The sequence below is a fragment of the Bufo gargarizans genome, chromosome 1, assembly GCF_014858855.1.
Source record: "Bufo gargarizans isolate SCDJY-AF-19 chromosome 1, ASM1485885v1, whole genome shotgun sequence".
Taxonomy (NCBI): Eukaryota; Metazoa; Chordata; class Amphibia; order Anura; family Bufonidae; genus Bufo; species Bufo gargarizans.
Window position 1 is genome coordinate 324,404,873 of NC_058080.1, and position 20,476 is coordinate 324,425,348.

The 20,476-nt window shown below is 45.7% G+C and overlaps 1 protein-coding gene across 2 annotated transcripts in view; it reads right to left on the bottom strand.

The window, feature by feature from the left end:
- The window catches only part of LONP1 (lon peptidase 1, mitochondrial), a 210,536-nt gene that overhangs the window by 51,522 nt on the left and 138,538 nt on the right, over positions 1–20,476 (bottom strand). For both annotated transcript variants that reach the window (XM_044305881.1, XM_044305872.1), the window contains exons 14-15: positions 6,998–7,138; positions 4,051–4,216 (exon numbers count right to left, since the gene is read on the bottom strand). In XM_044305881.1, the coding sequence (XP_044161816.1) occupies positions 4,051–4,216; positions 6,998–7,138 (307 nt within the window). The remainder of the gene's footprint in view (positions 1–4,050; positions 4,217–6,997; positions 7,139–20,476) is intronic.

Consider the following 20,476-nt stretch of genomic DNA (forward strand, 5'->3'; position numbering starts at 1 on the left):
AGTATAAATTTGATTTTTCCACCACATATTCCACAGTGTCCCCAAATTAAACATGTTATTAGGAAGAATTGGGGAATCCTAAAGAATGACCCAGTAATAGGACCCTTAATACTAGTGAAACCCCCGATCCTTTTCAGACGAGCACCACCCAAAAAGAGGTATGTTCACATAGTGCAGTTTCTGCACAGGATGCAAAAATAGGTCCAAAGAGAATAAAAAGAATAGGACCAGTAACAATATAGTTGCAACAGAAAACCAAAATGAATTAAAAATAAAAGGAAATTTATCCTGTGAAAGTATGGGGGTTATACATGTTTTTCAGTGTCCCTGCAACTTTCCACATGTGGACCGAACACTCAGAAAGTTTAAAGTGAGAGTAGGTGAAAACATAAGGAATATTAAAAAAGGTTTGGAGTCCCACAGTTTTTCTGCACACTTTAAGAGGGTACATCAAAAGAATCCAGCGGGCCTGAAGTTTATGGGGGTCGAATGGGTACAGAAAAAATGGAGAGGTGGAGATCCAAATAAATAAAGAGGTGAATGGATATATAATAATATGGGAACGCTACAACCAACAGGGTTAAACATAGAATGGGATGTAAAAATATTACCATTCAAATCAGAAGAATAAGATACTAGGATAGATGATGGGAGATAAATTGACAAAGATTTTTTTTTTTGAGTGATACAGGGGAGAATAATGTTGACTAACAGTATTACAAAGCACCATAGTGGGTCTGTAGAAAAGAAACCAGAAAAAAAAAAAAAAAAAAAAAAAAAACCATTTGCCAGCAAGTGGGGGAAAAGCAGCGACTTTGTATTATGCTAGTCTGAATTGAGTCATGTGGAGATAGGATTAGAGACGTATCTACCAGCAGGTGGTTACGATGCAGCACTATTAGGGAATATACGGCACCTTTTGTAACCACTCCAAACGGAGATAAATAACATTGCAAAATTTTATCTATGTGTCTAATATATCAGTATGTTTTTAATGAGGACCATGGATATGATAAAAGTTGCTTCTGTGTACAATACTGAAAAATAATGGAAGTTCCAGTGCTTATATGCGGCAAAGATATATGAGAGAATTTTTTGGGATAGGTTTTTATGAATATGGAGAAGATTACTGTAGGGGAAAAGTTTTTTTTAATAATTAGATAAAATGAAATTGGAGTTTATAGTTTAAAATATTCTCTCATGGTTTATAATTGAGATTTTTTGAAACTTTTAGTGTAAAGATATAATAGAATAAATGTGAAAGGGATATATACCGTATATCCTTTTTGGTAAAGAATGAGTCTGAAAAAATGCAAAATGTGTATAAATTATGCGATTTTATGATGTGGCTATAAAACCCGCCCTAAATAACTAACCAAGACGGCCCAGATGAAGAAGGAGCGAAACCCGGGACGGGTATAATATAAAGTATACTGAATGCTTTTACCTACAGGTCTGCTCTATGTTGATTTCCTTTAAAGGAACATACGCCAACGTTGGCTAGCGGCTGATTTATATACTGGGGAGGAATAATGAATATGCTCGTTGCTGGTCGGTTCAGAGTCTGAGGAGGTGTAGAAGGAAGATCAAGTGGAACAGCCACATAAAAAAAAAATCTAAGTAACTGGTTGCATTGGCACATGTGACCCCGTCCATACTGAAGTTAATAAGACTGTGGACCTAAAGTCCAGTGTAGACAGTCCAGGAGCTGGAATAAAATGGCAGGGAGAAGGCAAGTATAGATTTCACCACAGGTAATGGTGGGTGGGGTGAATAAAATCCTCGGCTACCCCTTTAACCACTTCAACCCCCCTAGATAAACCCCCCTTAATGACCAGGCCACTTTTTACACTTCTGCACTACACTACTTTCACCGCTTATTGCTCGGTCATGCAACTTACCACCCAAATGAATTTTACCTCCTTTTCTTCTCACTAATAGAGCTTTCATTTGGTGGCATTTCATTGCTGCTGACATTTTAACTTTTTTTGTTATTAATCGAAATTTAACGATTTTTTTGCAAAAAAATTGACATTTTTCACTTTCAGCTGTAAAATTTTGCAAAAAAAACCGACATCCATATATAAATTTTTCGCTAAATTTATTGTTCTACATGTCTTTGATAAAAAAAAAAAATGGTTTGGGTAAAAGTTATAGCGTTTACAAACTATGGTACAAAAATGTGAATTTCCGCTTTTTGAAGCAGCTCTGACTTTCTGAGCACCTGTCATGTTTCCTGAGGTTCTACAATGCCCAGACAGTAGAAAACCCCCACAAATGACCCCATTTCGGAAAGTAGACACGTTAAGGTATTCGCTGATGGGCATAGTGAGTTCATAGAACTTTTTATTTTTTGTCACAAGTTAGCGGAAAATGAGGATTTTTTTTTTTCTTACAAAGTCTCATATTCCACTAACTTGCGACAAAAAATAAAAAATTCTAGGAACTCGCCATGCCCCTCACGGAATACCTTGGGGTGTCATCTTTCCAAAATGGGGTCACTTGTGGGGTAGTTATACTGCCCTGGCAATTTAGGGGCCCAAATGTGTGAGAAGTACTTTGCAATCAAAATGTGTAAAAAATGTCCTGCGAAATCCGAAAGGTGCACTTTGGAATATGTGCCCCTTTGCCCACCTTGGCTGCAAAAAAGTGGCACACATCTGGTATCGCCGTACTCAGGAGAAGTTGGGGAATGTGTTTTGGGGTGTCATTTTACATATACCCATGCTGGGTGAGAGAAATATCTTGGCAAAAGACAACTTTTCCCATTTTTTTATACAAAGTTGGCATTTGACCAAGATATTTTTCTCACCCAGCATGGGTATATAGACACCCATATAGACTCCCTGATCACCCCCCTGGTAAGGCTCCATTCAGACGTCAGTATGATTTTTACGGATCCATGGATCGGATCCGCAAAACACATGCGGACGTCTGAATGGAGCCTTACAGGGGGTTGATCAGGGAGTGTATATGGGTGATCACCCCTCTGTCATTGATCACCCCCCTGTAAGGCTCCATTCAGACGTCCGCATGTGTTTTGCGGATCCAATCCATGTATCCATGTATCCGTAAAAATCATACGGACGTCTGAATGGAGCCTTACAGGGGGGGGTGATCAATGACGGAGGTGATCAGGGAGTGTATATGGGTGATCACCCGCCTGTCATTGATCACCCCCCTGTAAGGCTCCATTCAGACGTCCGTATGATTTTTACGGATCAATGGATTGGATCCGCAAAACACATGTGGACGTCTGAATGGAGCCTTACAGGGGGGTGATCAATGACAGGGGGGTGATCAATGACAGGGGGGTGATCAATGACAGGGGGGTGATCAATGACAGGGGGGTGATCAGGAAGTCTATGTGGGTGATCACGCCCTTGTCATTGATCACCCCCCTGTAAGGCTCCATTCAGACGTCCGTATGCGTTTTGCGGATCCGATCCATGTATCCGTGGATCCGTAAAAATCATACGGACGTCTGAATGGAGCCTTACAGGGGGGTGATCAATGACAGGGGGGTGATCAGGGAGTCTATATGGGGTGATCAGTGGTTCATAAAGGGTTAATAAGTGACAGGGGGGGGGGGGGTGTAGTGTAGTGGTGTTTGGTGCTACTTTAGTGAGCTGCCTGAGTCCTCTGGTGGTCGATCCAAACAAAAGGGACCACCAGAGGACCAGGTAGCAGGTATATTAGACGCTGTTATCAAAACAGCGTCTAATATACCTGTTAGGGGTTAAAAAAAAAAAAAAATCACATCTCCAGCCTGCCAGCGAGCGATCGCCGCTGGCAGGCTGGAGATCCACTCGCTTACCTTCCGTTCCTGTGAGCGCGCGCGTTCACAGGAAATCTCGGCTCTCGCGGGAGGACGCGTATATGCGTCCACCCAGAAGAGCAGGGACGCCGCCAGGACGCAATCCTGCGTACGGCGGTCCTGAGGTGGTTAAGACAGGTGCTGTTGAGCTCTAAATCCTTATTTTACAATGCTACAAAATATAATTAACATTATAAATACATTTTCCAGGAATACCTTTCTGCTGTACCTACCCATAGCAGTCCAAGCTAGACCCATGACCACTCCAGGTGGAGTGACATTATACATTCTGTCCACAGTGAAGATAGGCTTTCCTACAAAGTCTTGGAGGTTGGATGAATTCACTTCCACATACTGGGCTTCACCATTTACAATCTTGTATGCAGATTTACGTAGAACCTTAGGAGCAAGATGAAGATAAATTATTTACACTCTTACTGATATACCCCATGGTTTTTAAATGTTGTAGTTGTTTATTTTCTATTTTTAAAAGCCTCCAGGTGGGATGCCATTTGGGGACAATTCTTTTCTGTATTGTCTGTACAGTGTTTTATGCAGCTCCTTTTGGGGCCAGTTCTCACTGCTTATTTGGAAGTACAAGTTTAAAAAAATCAGTGTAGAATCTACTTTTTTTGTGCGTTTGACGCAGCTTTTTTTTGTCTTTTTAACCAATGGGTGTTCAATACAAATCTACGTTTTCAACTTGGTTTTTGGTACAGATCTGTGCCAAAAAACATGCAGGAAACGCACAAAAAAATGCATGGACTTACACTAAGCTAGTCTTTTTTTGCTTCCTATTGATTTCAATGGAGATTTAGTGCAGATCTGGACCCAAGATAGGGCATGATGTTTTCTGTTTTCCATGCTTCAGCAAGTGCTGCTTTCATTAAAATGAATGGAGGTTGTTTTGAGGCTTTTTTGGAGCTGACTGAGGCAGAAACAAAAAAACTCTCTGTGAACTGGCCCTTAGGCCTAGTTCACACGAACCAATGGCTTTCATAGTTTTTTGCGGTCCGTTTTTCACTGATCTGTTGTTCCATTTTTGAGTTCCGTTGTGTTTCCGCTTCTGTTCCGTTTTTCCGTATGGCATATACAGTATACAGTAATTACATAGAAAAAATTGGGCTAGGCATAACATTTTCAGTAGATGGTTCAACAAAAACGGAACAGATACGGAAGGCATACAGATGTATTTCCATATGTGTGCCGTTTTCTTTTTTTGCGGACCTATTGACGTGGCCAAATATAGGACATGTTCTATCTTTCAACGGAACGGAAACTGAATGCATACGGAACACATTCAGTTTTTTTTTTGCGGAACCATTGAAATGAATGGTTCCGTATACGGACCATAAACGGACCACAAAAAAAAGTCCCCTACACTCGCAAAAAAAAACGATCGTGTGAACTAGGCCTTAAAGGGGTTGTCTCACTTCAGCAAGTGAACGGAGCTTAGCCGCGCCCAGGCCAGATGTCTAGTCGTGACCTCACTGGGCCAGCGGTAAACAGCGAGAAGGCTGCGGCGCTGCTGGAACGCCGCTGCCTTCTCAAAAAGCTGACCAGTGGGATGACCACGGCATCTAAAGTGTTAAACGTTTGCAACCGGCATTACTGCCGATCGTGGACATTAGCCACGGGTGTCAGCTGCATAAAATAGCAGGCACACCGCAGGTATGGCGCCCTCTCTGCTCAGGAGTACACACCTTTAAAGACCCGGCCAGCACCGCACTAATACACTGCTGGTCGGGAAAGGGTTAGAGATGGAACCTGCTCCAAAGTGGAGGGAGCACCATAGCTGCCGGATGCCTGCCGTTTTACACAACAGACACCCAGGGCTAATGCATGCAATCAGTTATACCACCAATTGTAGATGTTTAACCCTGATGCTAAGGCTTAATGTAACTATGGCATCTGAGAGAAGAAAAACCAGGAGCGTTGCACTCCAAGGTCCTGAACGGTTTCCCTGTGCCGCAATCGGCGGAGCCACTGGTTTTGAAAGCCCTGATCGCTCTAAAGAAACCAGGGCTTTTAGGCTAGGGCTACACGACGACAATAAATCGTGCAACTCGTAGGGCACAACTACACTGCAACATGTGTCGCACCACAATTTTTATAATCATAGTCTATGGTGTCGCACTGCAACATGCTGGGACTGCGACGCGACAGTCACAGAAAAACTCATCTTAGATGGATTTTTCGCTACTGACGTGTCGCAGTGCGAGACCATAGATGATCATTACAAAAATTGTCGCGCAACATGTCATCGTGTAGCCTTAGCCTTAGAGTTTTATCAATGATGGGTATAACTATAAAAAAAATTTAAAAAAAATATGGACGTTCTTTTTCAGTATTAAAATATAGGCTATATAACTGTGACATCACTGTAATCCTACTGACATGGAAAATGTAGTTTTACAGCACAGGTAAAATCCGAAAAACAAAACCCATAAGACTCCAATTACACATTTTTTTTCTAGCTTCCCACTACATCGTATGCACTGTTAAATGATGCCATTAGAAACTGTCCTGCAAACTTGTCCTGCAAGACGAGCAGTGATTTAAAGGGGTTGTCTGGGTTCAGAGCTTAACCCGGACATAGCCATAATTTCACCACGGCAGCTCCCCTGACTTGAGCATCTGAGCAGTTCATGTTCCGGTGCTCTCCTTTGCCCTGCGCTAAATCGCACAGGGCAAGGGCTCTTTTGTTTACAATCACACACTGCCGGGCGGAAGCTTCCACCCTGCAGTGTGTTCGGTGACGTCACCGGCTCTGATGGGTGGGTTTTAGCACTGCCCTAGCCGTTTTACTGGCTAGGGCAGCGCTAAAGCCGCCCATCAGTGTCGGTGACGTCACCAGGCTTCCTGGCAGCCCCATGGAGAGCCCGGTATGTCACCGGATCTCCAAAAAATGCCTTTGCCCTGGGCGAGAGCATCGAAGCATGAACTGCTCCGATGCTGAAGTCAGGGGGGCAGCCTGGGTGAAAATTGAGGTTTGTCCAGGTTCAGCTCTGAACCCGGACAACACCTTTAAATGAACAAGTGATACTGAATCCTTTACCATATAACTATGTATCAATCTGCTCCACTCCTCCTGCTCTATAACATACTGCCTGAAGTCTACACTTCAATGTCATGGTGACAGGTTCCCTTTAACCAAAACTTTACATTTTTATCACTCACCTTTTCCACTTGTTTCTGCAAGTTTCGTACACCGCTCTCTCTACAATATTGTTTAATTAGAACAGTGAGTGCTTCAGATGTGATACGAGTCTTTCCTTCATCCAAACCACACATGGTCAGCGCCTGTGGTACTAGATATTTCTATATAAAAAAAAAAAAGTTTAAATATATTATGGATTCATTTTGTTTCTATATAAGTAATGTATCATAGAAGCCATGTAAATAAAAATAATTCAAGAAGCCTCTGCTGGCTGGGGATGAGGGAAGCAAAGTATACAGTATGTATTTATAAGAAGAGCTGTAGAAGCCTAAATCTCATAGTAAAGGAGATGGGAGATGCAGAGTTGTGGTTATAAGTAGCAAACCCCCCCACCCAAAAAAAAAAAAAAAAAAAAGCGTATAGCCATGTCCTCTAGGACACGTTGACACTAGTAAAAGCTGTTAGCTCCTCCCCTGGCAGCTATAACCCCTCCAACCTGGAGAGAGAGCTTTAGTTTGTGCACAAGCAATAGGAGAGGAGAGGCAAGTTAACTAACGGAAAAAAAACGTGGAACACCAACAATGCCAAAGGACCCACAATGGGGTTCTAACCAGCAACTCCCGCACTGTGGCCGAACTACAATATTGGGTGGGTGCTGTGTCCCCAATGAAGAGCGAGAAAGATTTTACTGGTAATTTTTACAAAAATCTAGTTGTTTTCTCGCCCATATTCATTTGGGGACACAAACTGTGGGATGTCCAAAAGCAGTCCACAGGGAAGAGAAAAACCACAGACCTATGGAAGAAAGCGTCCCAGCAGGCATCTAAGAAACTGCCGCCTGCAATACCAGCGGCCTAAAGCAGCGTTCGCCGATGCATAAGTATGCACCTGGTAGAATTTTGTGAGTGTGTGTAAGGAGGACCATGTAGCCGCCTTGCACCACTGCGTGGCCAAAGCGTGATTCCTCCGAGCCCAAGAAGTGCCCACCGCTCTGGGAGAGTGAACCGTGACATCTAAGGGAGGAACCCTGCCCCGGGCGTGGTATGGTTCAGCAATTGCACACCGAATCCAACGTGCATTGCCGGGATGACAAAAAGATTTATTTGGCAGCCTCCATTTCCTTCCGGCGTACGTACCGTACGCCGGAAGGAAATGGAGGCTGCCAAATAAATCTAGTTCAGAGCAATGACAAAATCCAAATGATGTAATTCCCTTTCCCTAGGGTGCAAAGGAGAGGGACACAGAGAAGGAAGGACAATTTCTTCATTGATATGGAAGTCAGAGACCACCTGGGGAGAAAAGAAGGAACAGGCCGGAGAACCGCCTTATCCTTGTGAAGAACCAGGAAGGGCTCTCTGCAAGAGAGCGCCGCCAACTCGGACACCCGTCTGATGGATGTAATCGCCACAAGAAAAACTAAACTTCTGGAGCGCTGAAAAGGACTTTATTCAGATCCCAAGGCTGTAGAGGAGGACAGTACGGAGGAACCATATGTGCCACCCCCGAAGGAAGGTTGTTATGGGCCCCAGAAAACACTGGAAAAGGATAGAAAGCGCCGACATCTGACCAAGGTCCAACCCTGATTGTAGAAAGGATAGGATTGTGGGGAAAGAAAAACGGAGTGGGGGATGTCCCGGCTTTCACAGAAGCCCAGGAAGGACCTCCAGGTCCTATAATAGATCCTGGACGATGCAGGCTTCCTGGCCTGAATCATAGTGCGGATGACATCCGCCGAAAAACCCTCTCCACGTCAGAATGGCGGTTTCAATAGCCACGCCGTCAAACGAAGAGACCTTAAATGCTAATGGAAGACCGGAGCTTGAAGAAGGCAGTCTCCGAGTGGCAGTGACCAAGGGAAGTCTCCTAGAAGGAGAACGAGGTCAGCTTTTCACACGCGACGGGGCCAATCCGGAGAGACTAGGATTGTCGGGAAGCCCTCCATCTTGATCTTCCGTAGAACCCTGGGAAGGAGGGGAAACACGTAAAGGAGGGAGAACTCCTGCCAAGGGTATATCAGGACGTCCAAGTCGCATGCTTCCGGATCTCTTGCTCAGGATAGAAGGGTGGGAAGCTGCGTGTAGATACAGTTAGCAGACCCAGGACCAATGGTAAGGATTCCATGTAGAAGGAGGGTTGTGGTGGGCGCCACAGCCCACCAGTCGGGACCGGAACATGTCTGGAAATGGAAGGCCACAACGAATACCCCATGCAATGCAGATGAGAGATAGGCAGTAACATAGGAGCTACTAAGGCTTGCGGGGTGGCTGTGAACCATGAGCCAGAGGAGGAAGACAGAAGGAGAAGAAGAGGCTAGGTGTAAGCCCATTTTCCATCTAAGACTGGCGCTATACAGTATGAGTGGCTGTGCAAAAACTCTGCCTTAGGAGGAAGCCAGGCAAGGGGAGTCACACTGTATTGCTAGCCACATACCCCAGCAGAGGAAGGGGCCACCCGCAGAGGCCACAGAATTCAGTACTAGAAGAATCCGCCACCTGACGAAGGAACTGTGCAGTAGGAACCCCAGTATTTAGCGGTAACGCAAATACCACTCCCACAGTAGTAGCCAGCGCTTGCCCCGCCAGCACAAAACTGAGGGGGAGGCCTGAGACTATCCCGTAGAAGCCATGGTACCATACTGCCCCAGTTAAGTAGCGCTAACCTTAAAAACTCTACCTGGAAGGGCGCTGAACAGGAGAAACTTCCAAGCTAGCGCCAGGGTAGGACCCCTACCTGAGGGGGATGCCCCACTGCAGCGACCACAAACTCTAGCATTAACGTAAAAGCTGGACCTGTGGAGGAGAACTGGTTGTAGTAGCTAAACCAGAGTGTCAGCATAAGCACTTTCCCAGATAAGGAGGAGTGGTGGATAGAGAATACGGCGTCAGTGAAAACACTTGACTCGCTGGAACGTACTCACCATATACAGGTCCTTCTAAAAAAATTAGCATATTGTGATAAAGTTCATTATTTTCTGTAATGTACTGATAAACATTAGACTTTCATATATTTTAGATTCATTACACACCAACTGAAGTAGTTCAAGCCTTTTATTGTTTTAATATTGATGATTTTGGCATACAGCTCATGAAAACCCAAAATTCCCATCTAAAAAATTAGCATATCATGAAAAGGTTCTCTAAACGAGCTATTAACCTAATCATCTGAATCAACTAATTAACTGTAAACACCTGCAAAAGATTCCTGAGGCTTTTAAAAACTCCCAGCCTGGTTCATTACTGAAAACCGCAATCATGGGTAAGACTGCCGACCTGACTGCTGTTTAGAAGGCCATCATTGACACCCTCAAGCAAGAGGGTAAGACACAGAAAGAAATTTCTGAACGAATAGGCTGTTCCCAGAGTGCTGTATCGAGGCACCTCAGTGGGAAGTCTGTGGGAAGGAAAAAGTGTGGCAGAAAACGCTGCACAACGAGAAGAGGTGACCGGACCCTGAAGAAGATTGTGGAGAAGGACCGATTCCAGACCTTGGGGGACCTGCGGAAGCAGTGGACCGAGTCTGGAGTAGAAACATCCAGAGCCACCGTGTACAGGCGTGTGCAGGAAATGGGCTACAGGTGCCGCATTCCCCAGGTCAAGCCACTTTTGAAACAGAAACAGCGGCAGAAGCGCCTGACCTGGGCTACAGAGAAGCAGCACTGGACTGTTGCATGTCATTCGGAAATCAAGGTGCCAGAGTCTGGAGGAAGACTCGGGAGAGGGAAATGCCAAAGTGCCTGAAGTCAAGTACCCACAGTCAGTGATGGTCTGGGGTGCCATGTCAGCTGCTGGTGTTGGTCCACTGTGTTTTATCAAGGGCAGGGTCAATGCAGCTAGCTATCAGGAGATTTTGGAGCACTTCATGCTTCCATCTGCTGAAAAGCTTTATGGAGATAAAGATTTTATTCTTCAGCACAGCCTGGCACCTGCTCACAGTGCCAAAACCACTGGTAAATAGTTCACTGACCATGGTATTACTGTGCTCAATTGGCCTGCCAACTCTCCTGACCTGAACCCCATACAGAATCTGTGGGATATTAGGAAGAGAAAGTTGAGACGCAAGACCCAACACTCTGGATGAGCTTAAGGCCGCTATCGAAGCATCCTGGGCCTCCATAACACCTCAGCAGTGCCACAGGTTGATTGCCTCCATGCCACGCCGCATTGAAGCAGTCATTTCTGCAAAAGGATTCCCGACCAAGTATTGAGTGCATAACTGAACATAATTATTTGAAGGTTGACTTTTTTTGTATTAAAAACACTTTTCTTTTATTGGTCGAATGAAATATGCTAATTTTTTGAGATAGGAAATTTGGGTTTTCATGAGCTGTATGCCAAAATCATCAATATTAAAACAATAAAAGGTTTGAACTACTTCAGTTGGTGTGTAATGAATCTAAAATATATGAAAGTCTAATGTTTATCAGTACATTACAGAAAATAATGAACTTTATCACAATATGCAAATTTTTTTTAGAAGGACCTGTATGTGCAACGGTGTACGCACTACGTATTGATGCATACAATATCATGACCGACTAACAGTGGAGGCCCATGGAGATGGGAGGTCTCTAGGACACAAGTGTTGCTAGGTAACCCCCTGAGAGGACAGAGGATGTTATAATCATGGCCAAAACCAGCACCAAAAGAAAGAAGGATACAATGTGGAATAGCCACCGTATCCACTGGCGGCACCCATATACCACTAGATGAAGAGTACCGGGCAACCGCGGGTACCGACTGTTGCCATGCAGCACTTGCAAAATAAGATCAGGCATCTAGAGCCGTGGCGTAGTTGAATTGCGGCATGCCAAGATGCTTAGTTATTCCCCCGCTAGTGGATCACTTTTGGAAGGGGGTAATGCAACAGAAAGCACGGTGATGTGCAACACTCCACCTATGGAAAGGGATAGCACGACAGTCGGGACCGAATCCAATGGAAGTGCAATTACCCTACCTATGGAAGGTAGAATGCATATGGCAAGTACTTAAGCCAGTGGTAGGGAAAATACTCCACCTATGAAGGGGGGGGGGGTCAATGCCTACGGCGGGAACTAATGCATATGTCGAGTCCTGTACCCCGTGGGAGTGCAAATATTGCACCTAAGTAAGGGGGTATTGCATACAGCACATGTTGTAACCAGTGATAATGTCATCGTGCCTCCTATGGAAGGGGCTAATGCATACGGCAGGTACTGAACCCAGTGGAGATGCAATTCCACCACCTAAGAAGGGGGAAAGCATACGTCTGGCACTGAAAACCAGTGTTATTGTACTTAGTCCACCTATGGAAGGGGACAATATATAAGGCAAGTACTGTATCCTGAAGTAGTGCAATTACTCTGCATAAGGAAGGGGGTAATGCATACAACAAGTACTGCTGGCTACCGTAGACGCAATCTTGGGAGGCTGCTTCGGGTTCAGGTCTGAGACTGAATTGGTGGTCTCCTCGCCCCCCCCCGGACTGACCCTCTCCATGGAGGGAGGGTATGTGTGAGCGTGACCCAGGGAGGAAGGGTGGGGTGTGAAGATATCCGCAGAGAAAGGATGTCCTACTGTGGTCCGCTTGCGCGCAAATCTACCCCTCAGTTGTGGACTGCGCAGGCGGGGGCTTATCAACCAAACTACCCAGAGGGTGGAATAGGAATTCTAGAGGTCCATCCACTGGATTGTGCAGGCGGTGCATTATCAACCAAACACTAGAGGGAGGATTGGGAAGTTCCAGAGGTCCTCCACTGGATTGCGCAGGTGGAGAATTATCACATAAACGACCCGGGAGGGTGGATTGGGAATCCTTCAGGGGTCCTTCACTGTATTGCACAGGTGGAGAGTTACCAACCAAACAGCCGCGGAGTGGGAACTATGAGAGGTCCTCCTATGTCCGGAATAGGGCACAGGCCTGGTTTGGTACCGCACAGTCAGAGTGGTTTGAGGCTGAGGAGAGTAGGGCCCGTATGGATGTAAAGGTTTGTTTTTATTGCCTAGCCTCAAGTGGATAAGAGGCAGGAAGGAGTTAAAGTGGTTCTGCACCTTCATTTAACTGATGATCTATCCTCTGGATAGATCATCAGCTTCCACTATTTACCGCCGGGCCGCCCGCCCACTGACGTCACGACTTGTATCAACTAGAGTGGGCACGGCTAAGCTCTGTTCACTTGAATGGAGCTTAGCCGCTCCCACTCTAGTTGATACAAGTGGTGACGTCAGTGGGCGGGCGGCCCGGCGGTAAACAGCGAGAAGGCCGCTGCGCTGCTGGAGCGCCGCTGCCTTCTCAAACAGCTGATCGGCGGGGGTCCTGGGTGTCAGACCCCCGCTGATCAGAAGCTGATGATCTATCCAGAGGATAGATCATCAGTTAAATGAAGGTGCAGAACCCCTTTAACTCTGCAATATTAAAGCAATTTTGCACTGCCCATTTAAACCCCTGATAATCCGGTCCCTGCCTAACAGAAGTGGCTGGCCAGGAAGGGTTAAAAAATGACGAAGCCCAGGGGCGGTGCTCAGCAGGCTTCTAGGGGCGGGGGACAGCTAAGCGGGAAGAATTCGTGCCAGCCCGCCGCCCTCCCCCTCTCATACTAAGGGATGAAATTTGTGGCCTAGTATGCTGCAAAGCCAGGGCCTAAAGTTTTGATGCACGGCCGACCGGAATGCACTGCCAGTCAGCCGGAGGGTAGAGGAACCTGGAGCGGTGCGCGAAATGCACACCCCAGCCGGGGGTGCCCGCCCTGCGGGTCGGGAAGACAACAGGGGAAAAAAAAAGAACGACCTGTAGGCCCCAATTTGAAGCTGGGCCTGAATTTTCGCGGCGCCCGGCAGACCAGGATGTCCACCCCGCGGTAGTCACTCCCGCAGCCCCCCATGTAAAGTAAGTGCCTCGCGGCGCGAGTGGCGTCCGCGACATCGGTGAGTGCAGGCATTAACCCTTTTGGAGCGGCGCGCTTGGCACCCACTCCAGAAAAGGGTGGATTATGGCATTAGATGTCGCCCGAGGACATGGTCATTAACCGCCTATGTGCCCGAGTTCACCATCGCCACAGAGGGGGAGTGAGGGGTCCTGGGCTACAATAAGTGGAGCCCGATGCCTATTAACCCTATAGACCCCTTATAACAATTGCCGCCAAAGGGGAAGGGAGGAGGAAGAGGGTTAACCATACTTACCCAATCCCGTGTACTCACCTCATTTTCATCCTCTTCTCTTCACCCTCTTTAAGTCACTTTTTCCAGCAGGATCCCCTCCTCAGCAGCTGGCACCAGAGTGGCAGGAGTCTGGTATGGCAGGAGGGTCTTTTTCTTTGGCAGACCTAGATGACCCCTTGGCTGGCGGAAAGCATGGGGTCCTCTTTTTGCTTCTGTGGGTAGTTTGAGCGGTTAGGGACTCAGACACCGGCCTTGCTCCCCGGGATAACAGTCGCCTCCTAGAGGACATAGCTATACCCACGGTTTATGTGTCCCCCAATAAATATGGACGAGAGAAAAAAGTTACTGTATATTAAAATGTTTGAGTGGCCGTATGGACCGGCAGCATGTCAGTCTACCACACTGAGATCAGGCACATGAACCACCTCTGGAGGAGTGACTCCATAAAGTAAATGCCAGTGAGACACTGCTTTTTAATGCAGGTCCCTCCCCTGTCGCCCTATTGATCATTCAGTGAACAAGGAGGCCACTCATTGGCTGTCTGCGCTACAGTTCATGGGCCACTCCGCTATCAAGGGCTGTATAAGGCTGAAATCAGAACGGTGGCAATATAATTCACTGCAGGGCTCCAGATGGCGACCAGGACTTAGAATTGCAAAATGGCGACAAGACTTTGTAGTCTTGTTGCCTTTTGCGCCTAGACCCTCCGCTCCTCTGCCGCTTTAAGAAGAAAGGTCTTGCATCCAGCAGACACAGCAATCCAATAACAGAGCTCCGTACAGTACAGAGCTGTTATTAGTGAGGAGGCTGCCGATTTGTCAGTATCAGCGTGCTGCCGTACCATTGGCTGAACACAGCAGTTTGCTTTTCAGTTATGAAAACTGGGAGTGCGCTCATTGCCGACTGCTCCATAAACAAGGGGCAGCTAAGTAGACAAGTTTTTCAGTCATGTGATGCATGGAGGTGAGCATTCTGCGTACACCGCGCCATGTGCTGAGGGTGCCCTGTGCCCCCCAAGTAAGGGGTAAGTGGTGGAGAAGAAGGGGCAATGATGGTGGACTGCGCTCAGCCACACACAGAATGCAGACTAACGCTGGGCTTTATGACGCTTCACACTAGCAGATGAAACGGATTCCATAACTGGTTGACGCAATTCTGTCACAGGGCCTGGTGCACTTTGTGTGCTAAATAAAAAGAAAGGAATACACTTGCCAGCACGACCAATCATCGTAATGTAGTGCAGGGTTTCAAATCGTGACAGTGAATGGGGTCGCATTGCAACCCTACAGTTGAGACTTATTGGGGCTGTCATGACAATGTGCAGGTCCCAAAATGACCCCTCTCACTAGTGGCAATGCTGCATTGCTACACTGATCTCTGGCCATGTGATGTTTGTCACGGCCAAAGGCCCCTAGCGTTCCTACCGCAGCGAGTCCGCAACGTAGCTCCCGGCCTGGACTCCCAGCGCTGTCGGGGGTCTCATAGCATTATATTGAGTTATGATGCTATGTAACCTTTACAGATCTGGATAGCATTGGTAACACTGGCATAATGCTGTTAGTGTTAGTCAATACATTCCAGAACAGTAAGGGTTACATAGCGTCATAAATCAATATAATGCTAAGTGATTCCCGTCAGTGCTGGGAGGTCAGGCCGGGTGCTGTGTTGCGGACTTGCTGCGGTAGTAAAGCTAGTCTGCAAGGGGCCAAAGTCACCATGTAACCCCAGGCTTATCTAACCTGTGGTTATGTAATAAATGGCCATTTGGGACAACGACTTTACACCCTCTTATTTTTTTGCCCTTATTCCAACCTTTTTGTATGCACAGTACGGCTGATGTGCAGGAGAAGTCAAACGGTGCTCCTCATAAAAATATGGCTGTTACCTGCCAGGCTTCAGGTGGAGTCTCGACAGAACAGCAGGTTTAGGGCATGCAGCATCGCAGATATGGTGATCGGGAGAGGTCGCAATTAGGGAACAAGGTTTTATGCGAATCGACTTCAGATGTTTCATCTGAAGTCGATTCATTCATCCCTAGTCGCAATAACGATTGTACAAGCGTCATGGACGCCTGTACAGACAGTTTTTCTCCTTAAAAAATGTCTAAGGCGTATGAATACATAGTAACATAGTACATAAAGCCGAAAAAAGACATTTGTCCATCCAGTTCGGCCTGTCATCCTGCAAGTTGATCCAGAGGAAGGCAAAAAAAACAACCTGTGAGGTAGAAGCCAATTTTCCTCACTATAGGGGAATAAAAAATTCCTTTCCGACTCCAATCAGAATAACTCCCTGGATCAACTACCCCTCTCTAGTAGCTATAGCCTGTAATATTATTACACTCCAGAAATACATCCAGGCCCCTCTTGAATTCCTTTATTGTACTCACCATCACCACCTCCTCAGGCAGAGAGTTCCATAGTCTCACTGCTCTTACCGTAAAGAACCCTCTTCTATGTTTGTGTACAAACCTTCTTTCCTCTAGACGCAGAGGATGTCCCCTCGTCACAGTCACCGTCCTGGGGATAAACAGATGATGGGATAGATCTCTGTACTGTCCCCTGATATATTTATACATACTAATTAGATCTCCATATAGTTATCTTTCTTCTAAAGTGAATAACCCTAATTTTGATAATCTTTCAGGGTACTGTAGTTGCACCATTCCAGTTATTATTTTAGTTGCCCTCCTCTGGACCCTCTCCAGCTCTGCTATGTCTGCTTGTTTACAGGAGACCAGAACTGTACACAGTACTTCATGTGTGGTCTGACTAATGATTTGTAAAGACTATGTTCTCATCACGGGCATCTATGCCCCTTTTGATGCAACCCATTATCTTATTGGCCTTGGCAGCAGCTGCCTGACACTGGTTTTTGCAGCTTAGTTTTCCGTTTATTAAAATTCCTAGATCCTTTTCCATGTCAGTGTTACCGAGTGTTTTACCATTTAGTATGTACGGGTGACTTGCATTATTCCTTCCCATGTGCATAACTTTACATTTATCAGAGTTAAACCTCATCTGCCACTTATCTGCCCAAGCCTCCAATCTATCCAGTTCCCTCTGTAGTAGTATACTGTCCTCTTCAGTGTTAATTGCTTTACACAGTTTAGTGTCATCTGCGTAAATTGATACTTTACTATGCAAGCCTTCTACAAGATCATTAATAAATATATTGAAGAGAATAGGGCCCAATACTGACCCCTGAGGTACCCCACTAGTGACAGTGACCCAATCTGTGTATGTACCGTTAATAACCACCCTCTGTTTTCTATCATTGAGCCAGTTACTTACCCACTTACAGACGTTTTCTCCCAGTCCGAGCATTCTCATTTTATATACTAACCTTTTATTTGGTACAGTGTCAAATGCTTTGGAGAAGTCCAGATACACGATATCCATTGATTCGCCGCTGTTAAGTCTAGAAATTACCTCATAGAAACTGATTAAATTAGTTTGGCATGACCGCTCCCTCATGAAGCCATGCTGATATGGCGTTATTTGCTTATTTCCGTTAAGATGCTCTAAGATAGCATCTCTCAGAAAACCTTCAAACAGTTTACCCACAACAGATGTTAAACTTACCGGCCTATAGTTTCCAGGCTCTGTTTTTGGACCCTTTTTGAATATTGCCACCACATTTGCTATGCGCCAATCCTGTGGGACATTCCCTGTCAGTATAGAGTCCGCAAATATCAGAAATAAGGGTCTGGCTATGACATTACTTAATTCCCTTAGGATACGGGGGTGTATGCCATCCGGTCCTGGCAATTTGTCTATTTTAATCTTTTTAAGTCGCTGATGTACTTCTTCCTGGGTCAGACAGGACACTTTTAATGGGGAATTAATTTTTACATTCTGCGTTTCATCTGACAGTTTATTTTCCTCAGTGAATAAATTGGAGAAAAAAAATATTTAACAGCTTTGCTTTCTCCTTAACGCATGATAATTAAACTGCAATTCATGGAACAGGGGAGCACGTGCCACTGCCGACTGTTCATGAAGTGCCAGGGACAGCATGGCGGGAACTGAGCCTCTGCTGAGTAAAGACCATGTGCCCAGGTGATGTCACACCAGAAGTGCCAGCGTGCCCTGCAGGCTTCTATCTGCTGCTAGGAGCTCCGTGTGGAGGTTCATAAATGGAAAAACTAATAGCCAAGAAGCTAAAAAAAAAAAAAAAGTTTCTGACCCTCATGTTACAACAAAAATTTGGCGACAACATTTTTCAGATTCTGAGCCAATGGCTCCTTGATGTTTTTTTTTTTTTTTTGAATGGAGCAGTGCATGGTCATGAAAATAGGAATTTACAGCGCATGTACATATAGATGACAATAGATCCTGTCCGCCTCTGTTGTGGTAGCACATGATGTACAAGTGGGGAAAAGTATTCTGCACTTACAATACAAAGCTAACATATCAGTGCTCCAGACAAAAAAAAAAAATACCTAGTAGCCATTGGCTCCTGAACTGAAAAATTTAGGAGCCAAATCAAAATTTTTAGTCGCCATATCGAAACCGAATCCAAATTTTGGTATCGTGACAACGCTACGCCGATCAGATCGGCGTAGGGTTGTCACGATACCAAAATTTGGATTCGCTTTTGTCACCATAAAAAAGTATTGCGATACTCAATAAAGCACCCAAAAAAAAAAAAAAAAAGCTGCGTGCATTTCGCATTTTATGAAACATTCGGCCCATAATAGAACAGTCCTATCCTATTTTTTGGGGTGACAAGGTGACAAAAAAATGGCGAATGCTCACCGCATAGGAGATATTTTTTAATAATTTAATAGTTTGGACAGCGCTATGTAATATGTTTATTTATTGTTTATATATTTTATATGTAAAATTGGGAAAGGGGGGATTTAAATGTAATATTTTAGGGTACTTTCACACTAGCTTTTTTCTTTTCCGTCATAGAGTTCCGTCCTAGGGGCTCTATACCAGAAGAGAACTGATCCGTCATATCCCCATGCATTCTGAATGGAGAGTAATCCGTTCAGGATGCATCAGGATGTCTTCAGTTCAGTCATTTTGACTGATCAGGCAAAAGCTAAAACCGCAGCATGCTACGGTTTTATCTCCGGCGAAAAAAAACTTAAGATTTGCCTGAATGCCGGATCCAGCATTTTTCCCCATAGGAATGTATTAGTGCCAGATCTGGCATTCAAAATACTGGAATGCACCCGCACTAAATCCGGACCTATTCACTTCTATGGGGCTGTGCACATGAGCGGTGATTTTCACACATCACTTGTGCGTTGCGTGAAAATCGCAGCATGCTCTATGTTGTGCGTTTTTCACGCAATGCAGGCCCTATAGAAGTTAATGGGGCTGCGTGAAAATCACAAGCAAGTGCGGATGCGGTGCGATTTTCACGCATGGTTGCTAGGATGAAAGTCTATTCACTAAATTATTTTTCCTTATAACATGGTTATAAGGGAAAATAATAGCATTCTTTAATACAGAATGCACAGTAGAAGGTCAATATAATAAACATTGGTGGCGCAGTGCGCCCCCCCCCACCCAACACCCCGTTTTAATAAACACTTGTGGCGCAGTGCGCCCCCATCCCCAATATAATAAACATTGGTGGCGCAGTGTGCCCCCCCTCAATATAATAAACATTGGTGGCGCAGTGGGCAGTGCCAATGAGGGTTAAAAAATAAAAAAATCATTAACTCACCTCCTCAAATTGATAGTCTCCTGTTCTTTCTTCAGGACCTGTCAAAGGACCTGTAGTGACACCACTGTACTCATCACATGATACATCACATGATCCATCACCATGGTAATGGACCATGTGATGAGCTCAGTGACGTCACCACAGGTCCTGAAGAAAGAACAGGAGACCGGCAGCTACGCGATCAACTGGAGGAGGAGAGTTAATTTTTGTAAATTATTTTTTAACCCTCATTCCCACTAAGCCACCAATGTTTGCTATACTGGGGTGTTGGGGGATTCACTGTGCCACCAATGTTTCTTATACAAATACAGGAGGCGGGTTCCGGAATCAAATAGCCGGCACCCGACCTTTGTGACAGGGAGCTGCGATCAGCGGCAGTTAACCCCTCAGGTACTGCACCTGAAGGGTTAACTCAACTGCCGCTGATCGCAGCTCCCTGTCACAAAGGTCGGGTGTCGGCTATTTGATTCCAGCACCCGCCTCCTGTATTTGTATTACAGGTCAGTATTCTTCATTGGTGGCGCAGTGGCCACAGCCCCTCCTCCCATCTCTCCTCTTATTGGCGGAGGCAGCAGCACAGGGGGGAGGGAGAGACTCCTCCACCGAGATGCTGAGAAGAACATCGGCGGCGGGGCAGAGAACTATCAGCTCCTGTGCCCCGCCGCTGTTCAGCGGCAGAGC